The sequence below is a fragment of the Aythya fuligula genome, chromosome 24, assembly GCF_009819795.1.
Source record: "Aythya fuligula isolate bAytFul2 chromosome 24, bAytFul2.pri, whole genome shotgun sequence".
Taxonomy (NCBI): Eukaryota; Metazoa; Chordata; class Aves; order Anseriformes; family Anatidae; genus Aythya; species Aythya fuligula.
The window spans coordinates 3,944,052-3,968,550 of record NC_045582.1 but is presented as its reverse complement, the minus strand read 5'-3'; the positions used below and the strand labels follow the sequence as shown (position 1 = coordinate 3,968,550).

General features: G+C 48.5%; 1 protein-coding gene across 1 annotated transcript; it reads left to right on the top strand.

The window, feature by feature from the left end:
* The first annotated feature begins 9,714 nt into the window (after positions 1-9,714).
* Positions 9,715-23,674, top strand: METTL2A (methyltransferase like 2A). Its single transcript, XM_032202954.1, has 9 exons — positions 9,715-9,809; positions 12,063-12,154; positions 16,029-16,390; positions 17,725-17,774; positions 18,258-18,318; positions 19,492-19,631; positions 21,428-21,534; positions 21,750-21,815; positions 23,189-23,674. The coding sequence occupies exons 1-9, from the start codon at positions 9,715-9,717 to the stop codon at positions 23,338-23,340; spliced, it is 1,125 nt and encodes a 374-aa protein (XP_032058845.1). The 3' UTR covers positions 23,341-23,674.
* Positions 23,675-24,499: the final 825 nt, after the last annotated feature.

Sequence of the window (24,499 nt, the reverse complement as noted above, 5' to 3'; positions counted from 1 at the left end):
TGCAACCATCGCACACCTGGGTACGTTGGACAAAGCCCCTGTAACACAGAAAATCTTTACTTCCCATTGAGCCATGGGGTGGGGCAAGACCCCTGCTTAGCCCTTAATGCCAGCGAGTGTGGCTGATCAGGCTCAGGACCACAGGAACCACCTGCTGGGATGCCGGAGCGGCTTTTTCCAAAAAAATCAGGGCCATGTGGCTGCACTGGCCGCTGTAAATGAGCCATGAGCAGCCAGAGGCACCTCCTGGAGCAGGAGCAGGAGGTGGAGGCTGCTCGCAGCTCCCCAGGAGAAGCCATTTGCAAGTGCTGATAAAATAACTCCAGCCCTGCCGAACCTGCAAATGCTGGGCTGTGCCGAGGCTGCCGGCGTCAGGGACCGCTAGATGGTGATGTCTGCACGCTCCCGGCCGCTCTCCGCCTTTCTGTGCCGTTTTCTCTCCCCGTGCAGCCGGGGATCCTGAAGGGTTCTCCCTCGTGAAGGTTTGCAGGTTGCGGAGTCCCTGCAGCCAGCCCATCCCGCAGGCACGGCTCTTGCAGCAGCACTGCGGGCTGGGGCTCTCCCTAATGCTGCTTTTATTCCACTGGCTCCTTCCCAATCTCCTTCCTGAGCCTCAGAGCACGAACTCCACAGAGGGCACCGTGCTAAGGCTGCCTTCGGGTTTCAGGTGCTTGCTGCAATGATGAGCAATAAAAGGTCTGACGTCTTTTAATAAATCCAAAAAAACAAAACGAGCAGAGCTCTCCCTGATGCAGCTAGTTAAGGTGCATGCTGCCCGTTCACAAGCCAGAACTGAGTTTTCCAGGTCTCCAGGAAACTTCCTGAAACAAAACGCGTTTCCCCATTGATTTTAGGGAAGCAGGGCTCTGCCAAAGAGCTGAAGTCTCACCTCGCCCCAGCAGAAACCCCCTCAGCCCAGCATCACCAGGAGGCACTGGAGGATGCGGCTGCGGATGGTGAGTGTGTTCGGGTCCTGGAGCACCTGCTGGGCAGGAAACCTAAGGATTGGGGCTGAAAAGGAGAAAGAGCTAGGATTAAAATAAATAAATAAATGAAAGCCAAAGTACTGACATTTCCCAGGGCACAAAATCATAGAATTCAGGCTGGAAGGGACTTCAGGACACCTCCATTCCCACCTCCTGCTCAAGGCTGGGTCAGCTGTGAGATCAGACTGGGTTGCTCTGGGATTTATCCATTACAGGATCTCCAGGGCTGTGAAGCAGTCAGCGATAACCTGGGATGAGAACACTGTGCTCTAGGAAAGCCTGGACCTCCAGCCTGGATGGCAGGCTGGCCAGAAAGGCCCTGGGTTTGTGAAGCAGTTTTGTGGTGAAATTCTCCAAAATCACCAAATCCTTTGTGGCTATGAGAGTTCTCAGTGTTGTAAAACTCCCCTTTTGGCGAGACATTTATAGCTGCAGCCAAGAGCCTCCCTGCAAGCTCTTGTCTGGTTGTTGGGCTCTCCTTCCTCAAACATCTTCCCCCCCAGCCACACCTCATCTTCCCCCGTTCCCCAGGGAACACAGTCGACAGCCGGGACACAGTCGACAGCCAGGACACAGTTGACAGCCGGGACACAGTTGACAGCCAGGACACAGACTCCAGCACAGACACCGTGGACGTCTTCTTAGCCAGCGAGGAGCAGAAGGAGGTCCTAAGACGTACCACAGGTGGGCTTTGATATTTCTCTCCTTGGTTTCTGCTCCTGCACAGCCACTGCAGCCAAAATCCCAGAAAGAGGAGCTCAGAGAGGTCTCTGGAGCTTGGCCATGGCCTGGGATACGCCTTGCACTCAGCAGAGGTTAAACCCTCTCTGCTTCTCCCTTACCTTTAATCTCATGTTCAGTTTTTTGCTTTGCATTATTTGGCACAAGTTGCTCCATGTGTCCTGGCAAGATATAAATGCCATCCTTCAGCATATAAAAGTAAGAGGGGGTTGTGCCTAGAGAGTGCTAGACAGTGTGTGGAGGGAAGCAAGGGTTGATGAATGGCCATGGAAAGGAAATTTAATCTTTCTTGGCCTCAACATCCCACCCTGCCTGGGGGGGAGGGAGTTTCATTGCATTATTGTGGCTACAGTCCTTTAGATCCTGAGATGGAAAGGGTAGGTGAAAGGCAAAGGTGCCTCCATTACTATTATTAACAACCTTTTCTTTTTTTCCCCAAGTCTCTCTCTGCTGGCTGCCAGCACGTAGAGGAGGTTTCTAACGCTTTCTTGTTACAGAGGACACAGACACTGTGGATAATTTTTGTTCTGACCTGGCTGCGGTGGAGATCCCCCTGGGGGAGGTCCCCCCAAACCCAGAGGAGCAGCAGGAGGTGCTGGGTCCCGCTGCTGTGGATGGTGAGGGTCTCCTCCTGCCCTTCCACTGTCATTGCCAAGGTCAGGAATGTCCCCAGTGAGCCCATTCCTGCTCCATTCAAATATTGCCTGGGCTCTAGGGGATGAGGACGACACCCAGGACCTGGTCTCCACCCCGGACAGCACAGCCAGAGAGGTCCACGTGGGCAGCCAGGAGAAGCAGGAAGCCTCAGGACACAAGGAAGGTGGAGGTAGGCTTTTGGGATCCCTTGGAGGAAGCCCAAACGTCTCTGGAAACCAACAGCTGAGTTAAAAGCCTTCTGCGTGCCCATTACCAGTGCTTGTCCAGCAACGAGGATGTGATGTTAACACAAGAAGCTACAGAAAGCTATTGAGCCCCTTAAAATAATGCTGTGGGTTCCCACTCACATGGGGCAGACGTGGAGGAAAGTCTCTGCGGGCGAGGGATGTGATTGCTCCTCCAGCAGTGCAGTCCTCCTGCCCCATCTCAGCCGTGCCTGGCACCCCATCACAGAGCCCTCACGCTGTGATGGGATTAGTGCCCAACGCACTCACTCCGGATTCCTGCCTGTAAAAAGCCAGCCCCAGCACTTTTGCTTTCAGTTTTCCCCTTTTCCAATGCCTAACCCTCCCCGAAGACTCCTTCCTGCCTCCATCTGGAAGCTCTAGCCAACATCTGAGGCAAGCCCTTGGCTTGTGCAGCAGCTGCCACTGGGTCCAGCACCAGCACCTGGTCCTCTCCGTGCTCTGCTGTCTGTTGTTCTCACCAATTTATCGTTTTTATAACTGTTATTTCCCCTGAAAGCTCTGCTCTCCCCCTGCAGCTGATGTGAAGGCGAATTTGAGCGAATCCATGACAGTGGTGAGGATGGCCCAGCAACCACCCCTGGAGGAAGGTGAGTGAGATCTCCATCATGCAAGCTGCTGCCAGATAACAGCAAACAGGATTAGACAAGAGTCCTTCAGAAGAAAATTCTGTGGCTGTGTATTGTAATGAATTGCAAATCTGCCGGTAATGAAGCTGCACGGGGAGAGGCAGAGGTACAGCAGAGCTGCAGCACGTTTCCAGTGGAAGCTGCTGGAGCAATCAAGGCACGGTGCTGCTCTCAACGCACTCCGTGCTCTGTGTTGTAACTCCTGAGCCACCAGGGTAGGAAAGCACAGCCCTAAGATGTGCTGCAAAGATTTACTTGGCACCCTCTGGCTTCTGTTCCCCTTCTTGCTGCAACTCTCCCGCACAGCACAGACCTGATTTGTCTGCAAGCCACCTCGTCTCGCTCGGCTTCCCCCTCCTAGCAGTGATGCCAGGGCTTTTCTCCTCCCTGTGTGCAGGCAAGATTCATTTCACTAATGTGCTGAAAAGATTTTAAACCCTCTGGAGGACAGAGCTGGAGAAAGGCAAAGGATGTTAATAACATGGCTCTTACTTTTATTTAACCAGTCTCCCTCCACGTCCTGGCTGTGTGTAGAAGGCAGTAACGCCTTGCTGTGTCGAGGATGGTGCTTAAGAGAACCATGCTTAGAAGGAAAATAGTGCTCAGAAGCACTATTTTATTTTGTTGCTTTTATAGAGGCCAAAGTTGATGTCAGCAGTGAGGGCTCCACCCTGGCCACCTCAAGCACCCACTCAGCCCCAGAGAAGCTGAAAGAGGCACAAGTGGATGGTGAGTGAATCATAGAAATGCTGGTGGGAAGGAGACTCCAAACCCATAGAAAGGGTGGGAAGGAGACTCCAAACCAGCCTTCCACTTGGAGCCAAGTTATTGCCAGCACTGGATGAGGTTGGCTGAGGTTTTATCCAGCCAAGCTCTGGACTTGAATGCCTGGACATGGCCCCAAGTGCCTTACCCAGTTTCTCCTGGATTTTCTGGAGTGACAAGCAGGAACTGAGCCTGGGTCTTCAGCTACCTGCGCTGTGACGCCTTCATTCTGGGTCACAGTGTGACAGGCTGGCTGTGCTGCGATGGCACTTGTGTGGCCTCTCGTGCATCACCCAAGCCGGGTTCTGGATGAGCAGGCAGAGGAAAATACCTGCAAGAAAAAGCTTGGCATGCTGTTAATTCCCCGCTGTGATTAGTCAGCCTTTGGCTACCATGAGCCACCGTGATCAAGGGGAAGAGAAAGGAAAAACAGCCGTGTCCATGAAGTGCTGCTGCTGTGGGCATCAGGTTGTCCCAGGTGCTGGTGGCTTTGAAGGGAAGGAAGAAGGGATATAAGGATGCAAGGGATATAAGAAGGGATATAAGAAGGGATATAAGCTGCCCTTCATGTCCACTGCAGGTGGGATGGGAAATCAGAGGCTTAAATGACAAGAAGAAGGGATTTGGAGGTATCCACAGGGAAGATGCTGTAGCAGAGGACAGGGGATGCCGGGAGGCACAAGATTTCTCTTTCTCAATATCCTGCTATTCATGGACAAGAGGGCACAGAGAGTTAATGCTGCTGCAGCTCAAAACAGGGGAAGGTGCTATCACAGGGTCCTTCCAGCTCTTCTCCTTGGGATGTCTGAGGCTGTGGGTGCTGGTGAGAGGGAAGCCCACAAGCTTTTGTCTTTCCATGTCCAGAAAAAGTTGCTGCTGGCCGTGCTTCCAAAATCCGGGTAAAACTGAAGCTCCTGCCAAAGAAGAGGGTTCAAAAACCCCTCCCAAGGAAGACAAGAAGGTAAGCATCAAAGCAGAGACAGGGCTTGTAGGAACGCCGTGATCAGCTGTCAGTTGGTCCATCTCTCTTCCTCATTGTGTGTGGCAGTGACCAGATCCCTCAGACGAGAGCTGAGTGTGAAGCCGTGAGGAACATGACAAAGAAGCAATGGAAAGGTAACAGTACCGTGCTACGTGCTCCTCCTCCCTGTTGACATGTTGCCAGCACGGACAGGAATGGTTCGATCTTTAGCTTGGTCCTGCAGCACTGCACGACCCTCCTGAGACAACAGCCTCACCTTGGGGTACACAATGGGAGGGACAATTCCGTGTCCCAAGGATGTGGTGACCCAGAGACTGACGGAAGCGTCACTGCCCTTTCTGGCAGAGAGACAGCTGAAAATGAGGAGAGCAGGGTTAGCAGTAAACCAACCGCCCCACCCAGCACCTCACATCAAATACCTGCTTACCCTTCTCCCCAGACTCCTCGACTGCCCTGCACTGTTAGGAGCTATTTAAAGGTGGATGCTTTGCCACTGGCAGGAAGGAACAACCCACCCCAGTCCTAAATCCCTGCTGGTTATGGTTCATTGCTTCCAAAAGGACGTAGGACAGGCAGCTCCGTTCCCCCACACCCCATTTAAAGCACTGTCTTCTCCCTGCCTGCCTGCAGCATTCTCTGATGCCTTCAACTTCTTCCCCAAAGACACGGACGGCAATATTAACCGCTACAGCCTGGAGGTGACTGCTCAGCAGCTGGGGATTAGCTTGGCCGGCGAGGAGGCTTACAGCAAGCTGGAGTGTGCAGAAGCTGATGGTGAGTGCCTCATGGAATCACAGCGTGGGATGGGTTGGAAGGGACCTTAAAGATCACCTAATTCCAACCCCTGCCATGGGCAGGGACACCTCCCACTAGACCAGGTCACTCAGAGCCCCATCCGACCTGGTCTTGAACACTTCCAGGGATGGGGCTCGATGTGTGGATTGTTCTGGGTGTGCAAAGCAATCCTTCTCCACACGCCTTCCCAGCCGTGGGCAATGCTGTACTGAGATGTTTTCAGAGCCAGTGGCCGTGCCTGAGCTGCTGCGTTTGAGCACTCACCAGTGGCTCCATCCTTCACAAATGCATGTTGTGCTTTTTGGACCCCTTTACACATGCGGAAGCACTAAGTGCCACTGTCCAGTTACCTGTGAAAGCTTTAACAGCTTTTCTCCTGCTCTTAGGTTTTAGCAAGCAAATCTTTCTGCAGTGCCAGCTCTGAGCTGCTCACACCAGCATTTCGTTACATCAAAAATCTGCCTTGCTAACAGAGATGCCGCTTGCTTGCAGGAGAAAAGGCAATGGATTTCTCAGACTTTCTGACCACCATTACTGACAAGAACTGCTTTATCCAGACAGTATGTAAGTAAGAGACACCCTGCCCACGCAAATGTTGTGCTCCCCTCCAGCAAAACTTGGAGTTACCCAGAGATACCTGAACTATCTGATTCCCAGACTAATTGGTATGGAGCAAGAAATCAGCATTGGGACCCAAAGAAACAAAGGCTGCTTTGCTCAGACAAGACTGTGATAGCTCAAGGGGTTGTCACAGTGCAGCTGAGGGTTAGCTCTGTCCCCAGGCCAAGCAGCAGAGCGGTGGGGAAGGACCATCATAGTGCTGGCCATTCTCAGTGCGGGGAACACAAGGACAGTGGCACGAATCCAGCATCCAGTCCAAGTGCTCCTGGGTACCAGAGCAGAGGCCAAACTCACCTCTCACAAGCAGAGAAGCAGTAGTAGTAGAAGACGTTATCCTTCTTTGGCTAATGAATGGCTGAAGGGATTTGTCCTCCCTGCTAGATGTCTAACTAGCACTCAGAAGAAAATGGGGATAGATCCCTATTGTCCAGATCTTTCTGGGCGCTGCTGGTGTCTCTGCTCCCTGTGAGCCCTGTGAAGGTAAGACAAGGCTCAGTCATGGCTCTGACTGCTCTCCTTCTCTCCAGTCCCTGAGAAAAGTGATCCAGGCAGCTTCGATTCTGTCGATGCCAGAGGAATCCTCCTCTGCAAAGTCTTGCTGAAGATGGTGGAGTTGGAAGCTCTGCCTCGGAAAACTCTTCTTCAGATTGCCAGGTGAGCACTGCATGACAGAGAAGGAAGCTCTCCGTTTTATTGGGACATATGTGGATTATCTAATTTAACATGTGGATATCAGGGCCCAAGACTATATTTCCTGACATGTTCCATACCTAGATGGATATCCAAAAGCACCTACATAGCTACAGTATTTTCTTTAGAAAGGTGTTGTTGTAAATGCCACCATGTGTCTATCTCACACCATTTAAATATGGCCTGTTGAGATATGTCAGTGTACAGCAGCCAGTGCTGAGCAGGCCTTGGGCTCTGTTTTGCTGGACAACTACGCCCTCTTTTGTCTTCTAGTTACTACCAGCAGTTTAGGGACTACGCTGGCCACATAGACTGGATGGATGCTGATTTCCTCACGAGTTACAGAAAGCACAACAACAAAACTAGGAAAGACCTGGTTTACCCTATGTCTTCCTTTGTAAGCGCTGCCCGCATCTCAATGATGAAGGAAAAAGAGGCAGCAATTTATATGGAACGACTCAAAGGTAAGGCTCGCACGCTGTCTTTCCCACTCTGTCATTCCCACTCTGTCCAAAAGGGAGTTCACCAGAGTTACAAGGGTGAAATACTGATGGGGGCTTTTCCCACAGCTTCCTCCATTACTTCATGGCCCATGGCCTCCTCCAAAGGTGGAGAATCAGTGCTTTGGTACTTCATTCAGCAAGTCCCAGCACCAGCCTCGCATTAGCAAACCCTTCCCCAGGCAGCAACAGCCAAGAGGAGCACAGAAAACAGAGCTGGAGCCAATCTTGGGAGTCCTTCCAGCCCATAACCCTCTTAGGGCACAATGCGGAATCAAACAGTTGGAGTGGGTTGTGCTCCAGAGACTTCTAGGGCCAACAGAATCACCTTCCTGAGCTGTCTCTGGTGGTTGAATAGCTTTGTGTTTCAGAAGAATTGAGAAATCTGGGACCTATGAGCCCTTCTCTGGTCAGAGGAAAAAGAGCAAGAGTCACTTGGCCGTGGCTGTACTGTGACCCTTGTTCTATCTTCCCCTTGCCAGAATCTGCACCCCGTTCAAGCAGCCCGTATGCTCAGGTACCCATCTTCCCACTAATTTTGAATGAAGACACAAAGGCACTCTTGAAGAAGAAAAAAAACATGCAGAAGCTGGTGATGCAGAGAAAGAAAGAGCCAGTAGCTTCAACAGAGAGCCGCTCCATCCGAAAGAGAAACCATGTGCAGGAGGTGAGAGACAAGCATGATGCTTCCAATACATGGAAGCAAGGGAGGCCTGGGGACAAGCCTGAAAAGCTGCGTTTTGTTTAATCAGGCCGTTACCCTCCAGCCTCCTGCTCGCAGCAGAAAGCAGAAACGCTGTCCCACCATGAGCTCAGAGCACCTGAACAGACAGCGGCACCCAAAAACAGGCAACCAGGGCAAGACACGAGCACACGTGAGCGTGAGATCCAGCCCCATGCCCCCGCTGCCCCACAGCAGCTGCCCACACTGCGCTCCGTGCTCAGTCAGGCACTCGCTTCCCATTTTCTCCCCCTTTTCAGCTGCAGCATTCAGTCACAGGCTCAGTTAGAACTCTTTTTTTTTTTTTTTTTTTTTTTTTTTCCTTGGTAGCCATTAGCAATACGCAATGATAGCTGGCAACCCCACTGACATACCGTGGCAAGGAGGCGGGCTGCAGATACCGCCCAGCTCCGAGCCCAGGCGTCAGGGCTGCGGTGTGGGGACTGCAATTCAGCCAGCACCGAAGGGTGACTGGTCCCTCATGCAACCTGGAAATTAACCGTCTTTAACTAGACGTGGGTATTACACGGCAATTTTCTCGTAAGCGCAAGGAAAAACGAAACCAGAGGTATAATAATAGCTTCGCTGTTTATTACTGTTAATTGCCAGCATGAATTAGTTATAACCTGCCACCACCGCATCCTAGCGTGCCGCTGAGGTGTATTTTTAGCCTTGTGCGCACATCTGCGGCACGTGCTCCCACCGGGGCCAAGCTATGGGGTTCCCCCCATGGGGCTCTGCCTCCTCCTGAGCTTGGCCCCCTTCTTCTCCCTTCGGCTCCCAGGAGGCGCGGGTGGCCCGGCAGTACCAGCACGACCTGGCCCTCCGCCAGCGCGCCAGCCTGCTGCGGCTGTGGCGGAGGATCGGCGGGGCCGAGATCGGGCGGCAGGCGGGCAGCAAGCGCTTCCACCACACCTTCTCCACCTACTCCTGGTCGTGGAACGCGTGCCAGGAGCTGGTGACCGCCGAAGAGCTGCAGGCGCTGGACCGCCTCAACCGCCGCCATCGCCGGGCCGCCAGGCAGGCGACGGCCACCAAATGGACGTTCCTGGAGCCCAGCAGAGCCCGCTGAAAACGCCGCACGGAGCCGGTTTGGGCCGGGCTTCGCTCCCACCCTGCCTCCTGGGGTAATAAAATGAGAAATAAGAGCCGAGACAAGCGTTTTTATCGTTTTTGAGCGTTTTTATTGCACCACACGCGGCCGCCGCCGTCGCCGCTCCCCTGAGGCGGCGCCGAGGTAACGGCCGCCCCCCCCCCCCCCCCCCCTCCCTCACCGCCGCCTTCGCGCGCGCTTCCCGCCGCCGCCGCCCCACGTGACCCCCACACCCCTCCGGGTCCGTCCGACTTCCGCACTTCCGCTTCCGGTGCCGCGCGGCCCCGTCATGGCGGCGCCCAGCGAGGAGGCGCCGCAGCCCCGGCGGCCGTTCGGGAGGCGGCTCCTCACCGACCCCGCCCGCCTCTTCCAGCACAACGCCTGGTGAGGGCGGCCGCCGCCTCCCCGACCCCTCGGCGGGCCCGCGGAACCCCGCTCCACCGCCTTTCCCTGCCCTCTCCCCCTAGGCCGAGGCCCGCGGAGCCGCCGGGTCGGGTGCCCGTGTGTCCCCCCCAGCCTCGGGGTGCCCCTTCCCGAGGGAGCCCCCGCCCCGGGGGTGCCCAAGTCCCGGGGAGCCCGTGCCCAGGGGACTCTCAGCCCCGGGGCTGCCCGTGCCCCGTGGAGCCTCAGCCCCTAGGAAGCCTCTTCCCGAGGGTGGCCCTGTCCCCGGGGTGCCCCTTTTCCCTGGGGTGCCCGTGCCCTTTCCGTGGGGTGCCCAAGCTGTGGGGTGTCCCTGCCCCTGGAGAGCCTCTGTCGCAGAGAGTCCGTGCCCAATGGTGCCTGTGCCCCGGGGGTGTCCCTGCCCCCAGGGGTGCCCGTGTCCTGGGGTGCCTCTTCCTAAGGGTGCACATGCCCCAAGGGACCCCTTCCCTGGGCTGCCCCTGCCCCCAGGGAGCCCCTGTCGAGCAGAGCCCGTGCCCCAGGGAGCCCCAGCCCCGGGGGTGCCTCTCCACACCCATCGCGGTGTACAGGTGGCCAGAGGGGTTCGTCCCCGGCCTGATGCTGTGGCAGGGCAAGGCTCCACGTAAGGGAGCTCTGGGGGTTATGGGTCAGCCCCGAGCATCACCCCCCACCATCTCTGCTTTGCAGGAGCCCAGACATTGTTCGTACTCCCTCACAGCGTGCTGGCCTGCTGCCTAGGCTCCCCTCTGTAGCACCCATTGGGGCACAGAACAGGCAGGAGGGCGGCTTGGCGTGGGGCTGTGAGGGGACACAGGCCTGCACACTGGGGCTGGGGGGCTGCTGGGGCTGCCCTGAGGGCTTGGAGATGCGGAGGAGCCCAGCCCTGCTCATCCAGTGCTCGGGAGCACCCATTTCCCGTGGTCCTGAGCCTTCATTGGGTTGGAAGCAGTCAGGATTCACAGCCCCTTTCCATATTTCAGGAGCATGTGCTGCTTTGCTTCGTGGCAATCGATTTGTAGCTGTAGTTAGTGCAATATCTGCTCTCAGACACTTAAAACTTCCCCACCCGTACACATGAGCAGCTGATGTGCAAATTGAACAGAGATAACTTCACCCGTTTGCTGCCACGTGATGCCGTAAGAGTGTGGGGTTGTGCCGGGTGTTAGCATGGAGCAGGAGGGCTTTGGGTGCAGAAAGCTGTTGTTTGAGAGATGTTCAGTGCCCAGATGCTTGAATGTGACTGGAACCGAAGGTATTTTGCATTTCTGAAGTAAATCTATCCACGTTAGGGCTCTGTCTGCTGTACCTGTTGAAAATTGGCTGTTTAATTTGTAATAAAATAATGAGTGCATGTATCAGCTTGTCATCTATTTTGGGACTATCAAAGGAGTGTTACAAAAGCATATCCTCAGTAGTACTTCCCTGCAGAAACTCCCTAGTAGTCTAGTTTTTCAGAGACAGTAGTTAAGGCTTTGTTTTGTTGCTTAATATCAAAAGGTGTATTCTTCCTGAGGCCAGGATTGTTCTTCTTGATCCTTGTATTTTGCTTTTCCTTCATTTGTTTTAATGAAAAAAGGTCAAGTGAATCACTTTAATGACTATACAACTTTGTATGCACATTTAAGTTATTAATAGGTTCTTAATGCTTTTAAGATTCCTGCATATTTGTGCCATAATTGGGTTTAATATTAATGTAACACTTTACCTTCCAAGTAACCCTAGCTGCCCTCTTTCTTTTAACTTGAGAAATAAAACGTAATTTTCTGAGACAGCTAAATCAAACGGGCTGTGGTGACGACCTGCTCAAGTGAAAGTATGCGAGTGCCAACCTTTTAGTCACCTGTACAGGAACAATTACTTGTTTTCACTGTGAGGGAATGGCAGCTCCTCTCCAAGGAGGTCTGTTCCTGCTGAGTGCCCCGGTGGTTTTATAGCAAGGGTTTAATTCCTCTCAGCATGGCTCACCATCAAACAGGGGAAAGGATTAGGGGACAGGTTTGGTGTCTCTTGGGATCCCCTCCAGTTGTGCCTTTTATAAAGCTCCGGGTATGGCTCGTTCTAGCTGGGAACCATCCTTATGTGCTGGGAGCTGGTACGGTGCTGCTGAGCTGGAACTGGAGATGTGGAAAAGCTCCCCAGCCGGTGGCGGGGAGAGCAGTTCAGAGCTTTCTCTGTTTGTCGTTGTCTCTGCCTCACAATTCTCCGCTGAGTAGCTCACCTTCATTTTTACAACAGGGACAATGTGGAATGGTCGGAGGAGCAGGAAGCCAGTGCCAGGAGTAAAGTTCAAGAGAACAGCTCGCAGCTATTGCCACAAGATAAACAAGGTACCTTTAGATGTTGTTCTAATGCATCAGTCTTGACTGTGTGTGCAGCAGCAGAACAGTCTGAGCTGTGTGTTCATCTTTGTGTATTCCTCCCTTCCCCCTCTCCTGAATTATTCGAAATACATTACCGAGTGCGTGATAGTGAAAATGGCGGGGAAGGAGTCTTTCTGCTCTAAATTTACCTCTCTGTGATTTTCCCACCTTCTGCCTAGGCTCGTTCCGGGCAAAAGAAATGACCTTGGTGGGGAGGAGTCATCTTGGCTTGAGATTCTTTGTTCGTGTTGTGTACATTTAAATGTTTGGTAGTGTTTCCTGTCAACAGGCTTCGTTCAGCATACAGCACCAGTCTCATTTGTGTTTTGCTCTCTAAAACTTAGCTTCTAATGGCTAATTTCTGTTTGCTTGCATGCTGCAAGATTATTTTTTCCCTCTTAAGAGGCTCGAATAAAGTAGTGTCTGTACCCATCCCTGCCGAGTTAACAAGCAGCACAGTCCTGCTTAAATCTGAAGTGAGGAAAAATGATTTTATCCTGATGGGAGCGTTTATCATCAGAGAGACAGAAAAGGGTTTCCAAATTTATTTCCTCAATCTTGGCTTAAAGGCTATTGATACATCCAAAACGAAAACTTACCTGAACAGGAATCGAGCTAAAGGAGCTCTATGGTCAAGGTGCGCGGTTGAAGCTGTTCTGGAGTTGGTTAGCACTGCATCTTCCCACCTCTTAGGTACCATCCAGCCCCTCAGGTGATGGTGCTTTCAGATTTCCTCTTCTTTGGTATGATAAGAGACTCGTTTGATGATGATCTTGTTATATCCTGCTGAGCTCTAGGATGTATCCGCTCCTTTTGTTCAAATTAAATTGCATGTGTCATCTGTAAGGCAGCGCTGAGCACTACTGGAGCTGTTCAGACACTTCCCATATAGCTTCCAGTTGTGTTCACAATAGCAAATTTAATTAAACCAAAGAGCAACCCTCCTAATTTCTTGGATTCCCAGAAGTATCCAGCAGCTTCTATTGTGATACCCATTGTGTTGAGTTCATTTTAAAATCTGGTTAACATTAAAGGTTGCTGTCTGTCATGCTTTGAGAACCTATATGCAGCTCTGAAATTGTGGAGAAATTTGCTGTTAGAGCAGTTTGTCAGGGCTTCGTGATGTATTCCCAGACCGAACAATGGGGGACGGTCAGATTTTGATGGCTTCTATTCAATAGGAAGCATGTGGAGACAATGGGATGGCTGAAACATAGGGAAGTCAGCCCAGCCAAATGTGCCTGAAGGGTCCAGTATTTTGAGAATCAGAAGCATCCAGGCAGGAGAACAAAGACAGGCTATTGGTCATTATGGCTGTATTATTCTGTGGACTTCTTGGGCTGTCAGAATTTATCCTGAAGAAGGAGGGAAGTTCTGTGTGCTATATAGAAGGTGCATCTGCTGGCTGGAATCAGAGAAAGAACTGAAAGTTTCTTGGTTTTCTTTAGAGAAAGCCCCCACGTGACTCAGGGGATCGCTGGTTTTCTTCTTGCCTTATATGAACAGTTATTTGTGTTTGCGTTTCTGCAATGTAATAGGGTGAGTAGGGGCTTGACTTCGGGTGTGTCCTACCAAAGATGAGCAAAAAGGTCAGGAGTCCTCGTCAGGAAGGTCTCTGGAGGAATCCGCCTCGCATGCTGATATCCTTAGGAGCTAATACCACAAAAAGGATGTCAAAGCAAGTATTATGAGAACTTCTCTGACAGAAGTTGTGTGGGAAGACAGACTGAAACATTACTATGGTCATTTTTTGCTTTAACCCTGTTTCTTGCATGATCTCTATCAGCTGGCCCTTGGCTTCTTGTGTTTATATTGCTGGCGACCCTTTATCCTAGTGCTTTTAAAATGAACTCTAAATAAAGCTTCCGCACATCTGGGTTGGAGCGCAGCAGCTGTTCATTAGCATCCAACAGAATTTCACAATAATTTGGGAAGAGCAAAAATGTTGGTGATCCAAAATGGCCGGCTTGGAACATCGCCACAGCTCCTGACGGGAACATCCTCTTATGGTCAGAGGCTGCCATGGCACCTTTAGGGATGAGCAGGACTCGGGACTTTGTATTTCTGTTAGCTGAAAGAGCGACTCCAGCCCCAGCAGCCCTACCAGTATCCCTACTAGTGCGTGGAAGAAGTGACAGCTCAGGAATGAGTGCACCATGGACAGAATCCATACCTCGTTCCTCTGACATTAGCAGTCACGGAGTGGCTCCTGTGCAAGTAGCAAACTGTCTTGGCTGTTTGCTTTGAGGTCTGGTGAGATCACAGCACAAACGTACTGCTGTAGTCTAATATCAGACTAAAATTTCTTTCAGCTTGGTGTTTAAGGACAAGGCTTCTTACAATGAGAATATGCTTGTCATTGAGGTAAAGGGGTTACTTTTATACATAGTTCTTGTGCTTCAGGGATAGATCCTACTACAAATACGTGATTGACTTCTGATTCTGCATTAAAGCCATTTTTGTCTATATTTTGCTGAGGCTATGTATGTTTCCAGGTGGTCTTGGTTCCTTCTTGGTATCTCCCTTCAGATGCCTTCTAAGCATTTTGATGCTTGTCAGAAGACTAGTGAATAAACTGCAGTTCAGATAAGCAGGCGTCCTAAAATTGGGGATTCTGGTTGTTCTCTTAACCCTGCTCTTAGTGGATGTGGTAGAGAGGCCGCCCGTTCTCACATTCAGTTGTCATCTTTAATGGTTGGAGATATTTTTGCATTCAGTAACAAACTTGTTGCCGTGCAAAGATGGCAAAGGAGTTGCATGTTATTGAGATGCAGTTGGGGTCTCTGGCCAAGGCTGTTAATACCTCTAGTTGATTACAAGTGCATAAGGTTATAATTAGGACTTATTTGTTAGGACAGAAAGCTTACTGCATTGACGAGAATTCAGGAAACCAATTGGATTCTTCATTTCCCATGGAAAAATAACTCTCCTCGAAATGTACCCGATCTGAAATACGTGAAGCTGTGGAAATAATTCTATGGATGGCTCTAATTTCATTAGGTTATGGCTTCCTAAGAGTTCTTCCAGCTGTCTGTAATAATCATCTTGCTACTGGAATGTATCTACTTGGTGTGAAAATAGCATTGCTTGCTGCTGCAGTTAATTCTTACCAACTTCAGTCCATCCACCTTAGCCCTATGCTATTACTCCAATTGTAGTGGTCACTTCTTTCAGTTCCTCTCTTTTGTTCTAATTTCATGCTTGTGATGTTCCAACCTGCACAGAACAGTGGAAAACAAAGTGCTAAAGACTGAACTCCAGGAGTGTTTGTGTAAAACAAGATGCCCTGTAATCCTGGAGTATTGTGTAAATGCTAATGGAGCTTTAGGCCAGGCCTGTGGAGTTGACTAATTTTGCTGTTTCTCAGTCTGCAGAAAGGGGTGGTGTGTCAGACAGAGCTCTTCAGCTCCAGGCACTTGTCGTAGAATTCCTTAGAAGTTTAAGTGCTTGACACTTAAAGTCATGAGGCTCCAAATGAATTGCTTCTGTGAACTGATTAAGTTAGCGTTAGGGATGGAAGTAAAACCTGGATTTCTTCATTCCAGCCTCCTTCAAAGAGGCCTTTTCTGTTGCCAACTTCCTTTAAATCCTACCAGGAGACAGGCAGTTTCCTCTTCTATCTCTTTTCCCTTTAATATTCCTAACAAAGTGACAGTAAGGAGGCAGACTGAGTGTTCTTGTGGGAAGGTACAACTTAAATCAAGGTGATTTTCAATCAATAACCTTACTTATAATAAGGGATTACTGAGTAAGATATCTGCAGCAGTCCCTAACTGACTGAACTGATTAAACTGAGACCTTCTGATTTGACTGCTGGTGATGTTTCTGTTTGTGTTTACAGAGGAATATGAGGTGAATGCTAAGAGGTACTGGGATGACTTTTATAAGATCCATGAAAATGGCTTCTTCAAGGACAGGCACTGGCTGTTCACTGAATTTCCTGAGCTGGCACCAAACAGGAACCCAGGTCACAATGAGGACTCTGTGCGTGAACATATTTACAAAGAAGAATCCAACAATGAAGGGCTGGGAAGCTGTGAAAATGGACATTGCTCTTTAGAAACGAGGGCAGAGAATCAGTTAAACTTGATGAAAAGCACGCCTACGTTCTGCACGGAGGAGCTGGCTTTGCAGAAGCATGGTGAGGTGAACCAAAGCTACGGAGATTACCCGGGATCCTCTGCCTCTTACCGCATATTGGAGGTAATGGCTGTAGAACAAAGAATCACCCTTCACTCTCTTATATCAACGTTGGAGTGACTGGATGTACAAACATGTCATGGCAAACAGCAAGTGAGTGGGACGATTGACAGAAGTCAGTAAAACGCATAAAAGGAAGGGGGCAGCTTAGAACTTGGAGTTCTTTTGGTTCAGACAGTCTATCGGCAGAGCACATGGACCATAAGAAGTTTTCCATGCTTAAAATACAAACTATCTCATGTTGAAATAAGCCATTAAGTCACTTTCTGTGTAAGAAGTTGATTGTTTTATTTGTGTAAATCTTTCCCTTATCTTTTGTGTTTTGTGGTTTTTCTGTTTTGTGCTGATCCTTGTTTGCCTTGGGAGATGGATAATGAAACAGTGAAACCAAGAACGTAAAGATCCTGTTTGTTTGGGTCCTCCCAATCCACCTGATAGCAGTGGGAATCTCAGATTAACACAGAGTATCATGCTTGTCTTGGGCAAGCCTGAAGGCCTTACAAATATTAGTCTCCTAACAGCTCATAATGACCTTTTGCTCTGCTAGTTTGTTTAGTATATCACTATTGTTGTTGAATGCTCATGTGCTGTGGAAGCTCTGCCCTCCCAGGGAGTCAGCATAAGCTGCCCTTTAGATTTGTGTATAGTCTGAACCCTCGAGACTTCCTCAGACTAACGTTCTTGGTTCGTGGTGGCTTTCCTTTCTCACCTGAGTATTCTTGGTGCTGTCTGTCACTGGGAGCCCTTGGTGGTATTTTCTGCTCAGTCTTTCAGTTTTACTGATTGTTTAAACAGAGACAAATTCCCTAAGCCCAGTTGTGAGAGTCCGCTTCTCTTCAAATGGGAACTAGTAGCAGGAACAGCAAGACAGAATCGTAGGCCTAGCTGTAACTTGAGGAAGAGCCATCTAGTGAGGGGAACTCGGAAACAGCAGGATGTAATTATAGTAAATCAAACTTCTTTCTCCATTGCTCTGAATTTCTATGGAAGTTAATGTAACTAATCCCCAGCCTTTGCCAGTGACTCATACTGGTTGTTATGCTTGGGATTCCAGAAAAAACAATTTTCAGAGAAGTAACAATATGGCTTGTTAGTAAGATTTCTGGAAGAACTGCCTAACTCAGTGGTTTCCCACAAATGCCCATATGTAGGCCTGTTTCTCAGAGCTGAACTTACTCAGAACTTACAGTGATATTTGCAAATGGTCATTGCTGTGCTCATGAGTTACTTATGAGTTGCTCTTTGTTCCATGGCTGTAGAGAGATGATTTGAAACGAGCTGTGTGGGACATGCTGAAGAAACAATTTTCACTATGTACGTCTGTTTTGTTTGTGCAGGTTGGCTGTGGTGCTGGGAATACGGTCTTCCCAATCCTACAAACCAACAAGTAAGTAGTTCTCAGTAGGTTTTTGCCTGCATGATGAACCAGCTCTGAAAAACAATTGGAAAAGTGCTGCATGTGGTTTTAGTTTCGACAGTCTCAGAGAGGAAGGCCATATATAAATGACTGATTTGCCATACAAGTCTTCAAATAATTGTATTTTGAGCCTGGAAATCTTTGCCTTTAGAGTGCAACCTACAAAGCATGATGCGTGTTTGCGTGTCTCGTTCATACTCATTCAAGCATTTTCATACAGACCTTAGTGTCTCTCCTTCTCCTGAAGAAAAAGCAAGCAGTCCAGTTTCATGTGAGAGTAACTGGAACATAAAGGAACAAAGTGGTCCACTCGATTTTGCACAACAGATGAGAGAGAGAGACATTAAAGCCCAGCATTTCTGCCCCCTAGTTTTGTGCTCTGTTTGAGACAATGTGTTAATTCCTGTGGAGCACCTTTATATAAATTATGATAGTTTCTTTTATTTATTCCAGTGACCCGGGCCTTTTTGTTTATTGCTGTGATTTTTCTACAACGGCTGTGGATCTTGTCCGGGTAAGCTCAACGGTGACTTATGAAGGTAGGAAGTACAAGGTGCCAATTGCACATTAACCCAAGTATATCATAGCTTCCACCAGCTGTCTAGCTGTGTTGGAAGCTTTCTGGTTTTAGCCAGCCCTGATGCTGACCCTCATACTGGTAAATCAGGAAAATGAGCCATCAAAGAGTGTAGAAATGAGGGAAGCAGGAGTTCTGAGGACTTCACATTGGCAGCAGACAAGCCAGCCAGATTTCCTTTCCCCTTTGGTTGGCAGCACTCTTCCAAGTGCAGTGCTCTTTTAGTTGAGTAACTGCTGAACCTTGAAAACAGTCAGGCTATTTTTTAACAGCAGCTGAAGTTGGTTTTGATTTGTGTGTGCATTACTGTCACTGCGGTTCTGGGAACGTGGTCTGACTGCTTCTGCACAGACAGCTGAGGAGGGGTACTGCTGTCTGTGGAGCAGAAGCTGGGATTCAGTCAGAAGATAAATGCTGCTAACAAACTTCAGGTCAGAACAGAACTGGGTATCTGTGAAGTATCAAATATAATCAGACGCTTTAAGAGGTGAAATGGGAGCATAGCAGCAGATCCAGCGTGCCATTTCATTCTCTAAGCTGACACAAGCACTGCTTATAGAAGCCACTGCAATCCATAACAGCAGCTTTAGAAAATTAAACAACTTATGGAAGTCTGCATGAGATTTTATGAACATAACTTTAGGGAGCTGGGTTTGATGGTTGGGGTATTGAGAGTAGCTTGCTTGCAGTTGAAATTAATATCGATTTCAGCAATGCAGGTGCCCTAACACACCACTTTCATAAAGATTTCATACTTAACAGTGTGAATTTCTCACTTCTTTCCACTATCAGTGGGAAGTCCAACCTTAAAATTGCAATTATCCCTCAATCCAGTTTTACATTTTTTGGCAGTGCTCATTGCCCAAATGTAACAAGTCCAAAGCTCTCTGTAAAACTCCTACATGTACTTCTTTTTCCCTATCTGACCAGGGAGCCCATCAACCCTACCTAAGACTCTGCCCCTCCTGTTTAGTTCAGTGAAGCTGAAACAGGCCTCTGGGCACACCACGTCATTAGGTGAAAGTCGAAGTGCTCCCATGTCCAGATAATACAGAGATCAGGGGCTGCTGATGTGTGCTAATTCTCTAATGTCTCTCCCCTTAAATACAGAACAATGCAGAATATGATTCTTCTCGCTGCTTTGCGTTTGTCCACGATCTGTGCAATGACCAAAGTCCTTTCCCAATGCCAGATGAGAGTCTTGATGTTGTCATTCTTATCTTTGTCCTCTCAGCAATTCTCCCAGAGAAGTAAGTTTTAATAATTCCTTCTGGTTTCAAACAAAATGGACATAGATTTGGAGTTCTTTACTAGGGAACCTTTAAAACAGTACAGAGAAAGTAAAAACTTTAATTGTTGAAGTCTGGCTGTTGGCCAGCAGGAAGTACTTGCCCTGTTGTTATACCTTCTTCCATTTCATTCAGTTTAGATAAGGCTTCTTATTGATCTGTTCAAGTTACATCATTATAACTTATATCACAGACTTAAAATTCCCTGCCTGTATCTCTGTAATCTCAGCGTATCTTGTCTTCATCTCTGCAACTTCGCTACTTCATCTCTCCAGTTTTATGGACTTCACATTGAAGTCTAGGACCAAAACAGCCTGCATTCCTGGTGTATTTTTTGAAAGTTGCACCACTATTGGTTGCACAAAGTAGTGATATTGGGTGTATCAAGAAGAGTTTTCTATTGCAGTCACCTGTTGCCAAGAGCAACATGTAGCAAAAATGCCAAAGAAAATGATTAGACTGGCTAGTAACTAAGCTCTCTGTACTCCGTAGTGTTGCTGCATGGGATCTCCCTGGACCGTTAAGTTGAGGAGGAGACTGGTAGCTTTCTACGTAATGAATTATTTAGCTTCAGCACTTGCTAGATAGTAAAATGATCTGTGTGCCGTCCATATCTTTATGGAGTTTAATTAACCAACAGTTGAATAGGGAAACATTATACGGTTTGACCACCTGTGCTATAACCATGGTGCAGAGAGGCTGTTAGCAGTTAAATAGCTAAACTGTTATTTGCATGAACTCTGCAAGAGCAGGGAAGAGAATCTTGTTAAATGAAACATCTATCTGCAGCAGAGTACATAAGAGATGTTTGATGGGTACTGATAGGCAACAACTAATGGGAAAGTACTGCTTTGAATCCTTTTAGATGAGGCTGCTGGAGCTGAGCCTGCACTTGAATATACGGAGATGAAACTTGTAGAGCCAGCGTAAAAGTTGTAAAAATGGTTTGGTGGTTGGGTGTCAGGGCTTCCCTAGGTATGTGTAAAGCTTCAGAGTAGGTCCCTTTGTATCAAGGAAAATTAAACTTTGTTCTGTGACTGGTCCAGCTTTTTGCTAAACCTCTGGAAGTGGAACTTGCCAGTGCTTTGTTTTAGCAAATTCTGGTATGGGACAGGTGTAATTTAGAAGTGCTGAATGGCTGTGGTTGAAGTCTTGCTGTGGTCATGGTTGCTTGCCTGTTCTGAACACCAGCCACACTGAGCACTCAGCACCAGTTTGTGGGAGGTATGCTGCTGTATTTTTAGGCTCCAATACTAGATGGATTTCTCTTCAGCAGGTGGGAAGAAGGGAGGGGGCAGGTTCAGAAAACAGTTTAGAAAAGTACTGCGCTTAGCATGATGATGTGCTATGACCTATGAAATGCAAATAAATGACTTAAGTATTCCTGTTCTCTCTTTAATATTCCCTTTGGTTTTATTTCACAGCATTTTTCTTCAAGTTCACTTTCTGCTTGTTTTACAGAAACCAGTCCAGATATTTTTGTAATTAGTAAGAGAGAGCAATTAACCCCTGCTGTGGTAGGCTAAGTTATCCATGTAGGAAAAAAAGCAGAATTGGGGAGCGTCAGAAAAAAGGTGGCCAAATAAAATCTACCCACCTAAGCCTGCGAGAGCTCAGAAAAGTACCAATTTTGGGTAGCTTTTTGTACAAAGTTGAAACGGAAGTGAAGCTTTATACCTTCTTTTTGTGAAAGTAGGCTAAGTAAACGGGCGTGATTTTGCAGACTGTTGAGTACAGCTTTTTTGTTCTTTCCTCAGGATGCAGTGCGTCGTTAACAGACTGAGTCGCCTTCTGAAACCAGGAGGAATGATTTTGTTACGCGATTATGGCCGTTACGACTTGGCCCAGCTTCGGTTTAAGAAAGGTATTTCCATTTCCCATGGGGAGCCTTAGCAGCTCGCTAATGGATGATGCTTCTCTGGAGTAGTGTCTGCCCTGTTTGGGAGGCAGCTCGTTAATTCTTCTCAAGCACGGCATGTGCTGGGAGGAGAAGTGCCTCTTGTCGTTCTATGCAGTTGGATGGCAGTTGTTGATTTTTAAATGATAGCTGGTAACTGTTTAAATCCTTCTTGCCCTTAGGTCAATGTCTGTCTGATAACTTCTATGTGAGAGGTGATGGCACCAGAGTCTACTTCTTCACCCAAGGTAGGAGGCTAGAAAACAGCCCTCTGGCTCTGCTCACCTCTTTTTGTCCTTGTGCCCTGAAGTTTTGTCACTAGATCTTTCCAACCTGTTTTATTCTTGGAGCAGAGTGAAATGTTAAGTGTCTCCCAATCACACAGGGACCTGGGCCTGACACTTACTGATGCGAATGCGGCACAGTGAATTCCTAAGCACAAGATCCTTTTTAGTTTAAAACTGGTGTATTTGCTACACTGGGAGGAAGGGGAGTGCAAGAACTCTCCTTGAATCTTGTTGCCTGAGAAGGATGCAGTGAGATGCACACAACTGGAACATCTTCTCTTAACTTTACTGACACAAGGGAGTAAGAGGAGCGTGGTTCAGCACAGAGCTGAGGCAGCCTTCTTGGTTTTATTGCTGCTTTGTACTCAGCAGGGTTTGTTTCTCTCTCCTTATCACCAGTCACACCTCCAGTCACTTCCACTGAGGGCACATCTGCAGAGTCTGTTTCAGAGCAGCGGCACAACTGCAACAAACCATTCCGTTCCCTACTGCACAAGTCTTGTTTGTCACAACAAAATTAATGTTTAATGCGTGTTTGGCAAACGCTTCACTATGGCAAGCATCTGATAAAAGAGCACAAGCTGAGACCTGTTAGCCCTTTCCTACAGAAACTCCGTACAAATCACGTGCTCCCAGGCTGCAGTTGAACGAGCTGTCTGCTGCTCAGCAGGACTCACTCTGGCTTTGCCCAGGGCCACTGTGCTGGGGCACTGTGATACTATTTGCTTGGTCAGGAATACCTAACAGAGTAAGTGTTGCAGCCTTGAGGGCTCTTGGTGCTTTGATTGGGCCCCAGCTGGGTGTGGTTTTGTACGGATTTTTTTTTTCCAGACTTAACCTTAATGAATCCAGTTCCCCTCCAGCCTATACAGCAAAGATCTTATTGCCACCCTTTGGAAGTGTAGGCCTGATTCATCTGATCCCGTTCTTTACTCTTGCAGACTCTGAAATCCCTATGGAGGGAGGGAGAGGGGGAGGGAATGGATCTGTCCCTGCTCGCCAGAAGATGTTCCCTTAATTGTTTACTGGAGGCGATAACAAAGTCTGGAATTGCAGTTGTTTTCTCCCTGTCGAGTCTCTGTAACTCTACAGATTGTCCTCACAGTACTTCTTTCCTTCCTTGGTAGAAAGTAAACTCAAAGGAAACTGGTGAGACTGTGATCTTAATCCCCCCATACCACAGCAGTTAAGTCCAGTCTGATTCGCATTTCCCTGCCAGACAGAGACCATGAGTTTCCTCTGGCCCATCTTTCAACTCTGCTTAGCCCTCAGCGTGAGCAGGTATCAGTTAAATGAAAGCTGTAGCATCCTTATCTCCCTCTCTCTGCTTACAGATGAATTAGATGATCTCTTCACAAGAGCTGGGCTGGAGAAAATCCAGAATCTGGTTGATCGGCGACTGCAAGTGAACCGTGGGAAGCAAATGACAATGTATCGAGTGTGGATCCAGTGCAAATACCAGAAGCCTGCTGCCCCTCAGCTGTGAGGAACCAGGGCGTGCTTTTTAGATTCAATCTTCTTTATGGCCATGTGCAGACTCCTCCTGGTGAGAGGTGTTAGGGAGGCTGGCATGCACAGAACCTCAGTGCCTTTTACAGTGCCTAGCATCACTTCGAGTGAATTTTGTTAAGGACAAATGCTCTAGGAGGAGACCAAGCAGTATTTTAAATGTCTTGCCACTGGGGTGAATTTTTAAACTTGCTGATGGTTTTAACAGCATAAGAAATGTCCGTGCTGTCGAAGAGCAGCCGAGCAGGCTGAATAGCAACTGACTTTTACTCTGGATGTCTACATGAAACAGAAGGAGATCTTCAACCTTACCTCTGTGTTGTGTACTCTTGTCTTAGGGAAAAAAAAAATGAATCGGTAAGTCTGCCTTTCTTCATGGCTGGTCACTAGGATTGATATGAATCCTTTGCCCTACTTATTTCATGCAACTCTCTTACAATCATTCAGGTTTGTGCAAATCCACAAGATAAAATACGTTCATCAAGGTCATGACCTAAGAGCATTCTAGTTTCTCTGTGCCACCTTCCCCATGGATGCCTCCTGGTGAGCAGGTAACCTGTGGAGAGAGCAGATCATGCTGCCTTGCCCCTTACTCTCCACAAGGATGTTTGTCTAGGGAGCAGGCACACTATAGCTCAGGTGCTGTAAATTCACATCAGGCAGGGTTCAGGCTTTCAAACATGTCGGGCTGATGCCAGTTTTAGGGCACCTCCAGAGTGCAGAGAATCAAAAGCAGACTGGGACCGGAGTTTATGCAGAATCCATTTCCTGCTTTTTCTGCTGGAGCAGTCAGAACTGTTCTTGCTGGCTGCAGTCAGGTGACAAGCTGTGCCGCCCTGTGATGGTGATGTGCTAAACCAAAGGAGACAAGACACCTGTCTTTGATAAGAAATCTGAAGAGTGTCTCCCACTTTTCTTTAATTTCTCAGAGGAAGCCAACCTTGTGGCTTTCTGACAGTATTTCCCCACCTTTGACAGCTAACATCTTTTATCTCAACTTGTTTTCTTTTGTGATTTTTAGGGTGTGGTACAACAGGTATTAGAATAAATTTTGTGGTAACGCTTTTCAATGCTGGGTTGATTAATACAAATCAGGCTTCCACAGAAACTCACGTGTTTCTGCAGGATTTCAGACA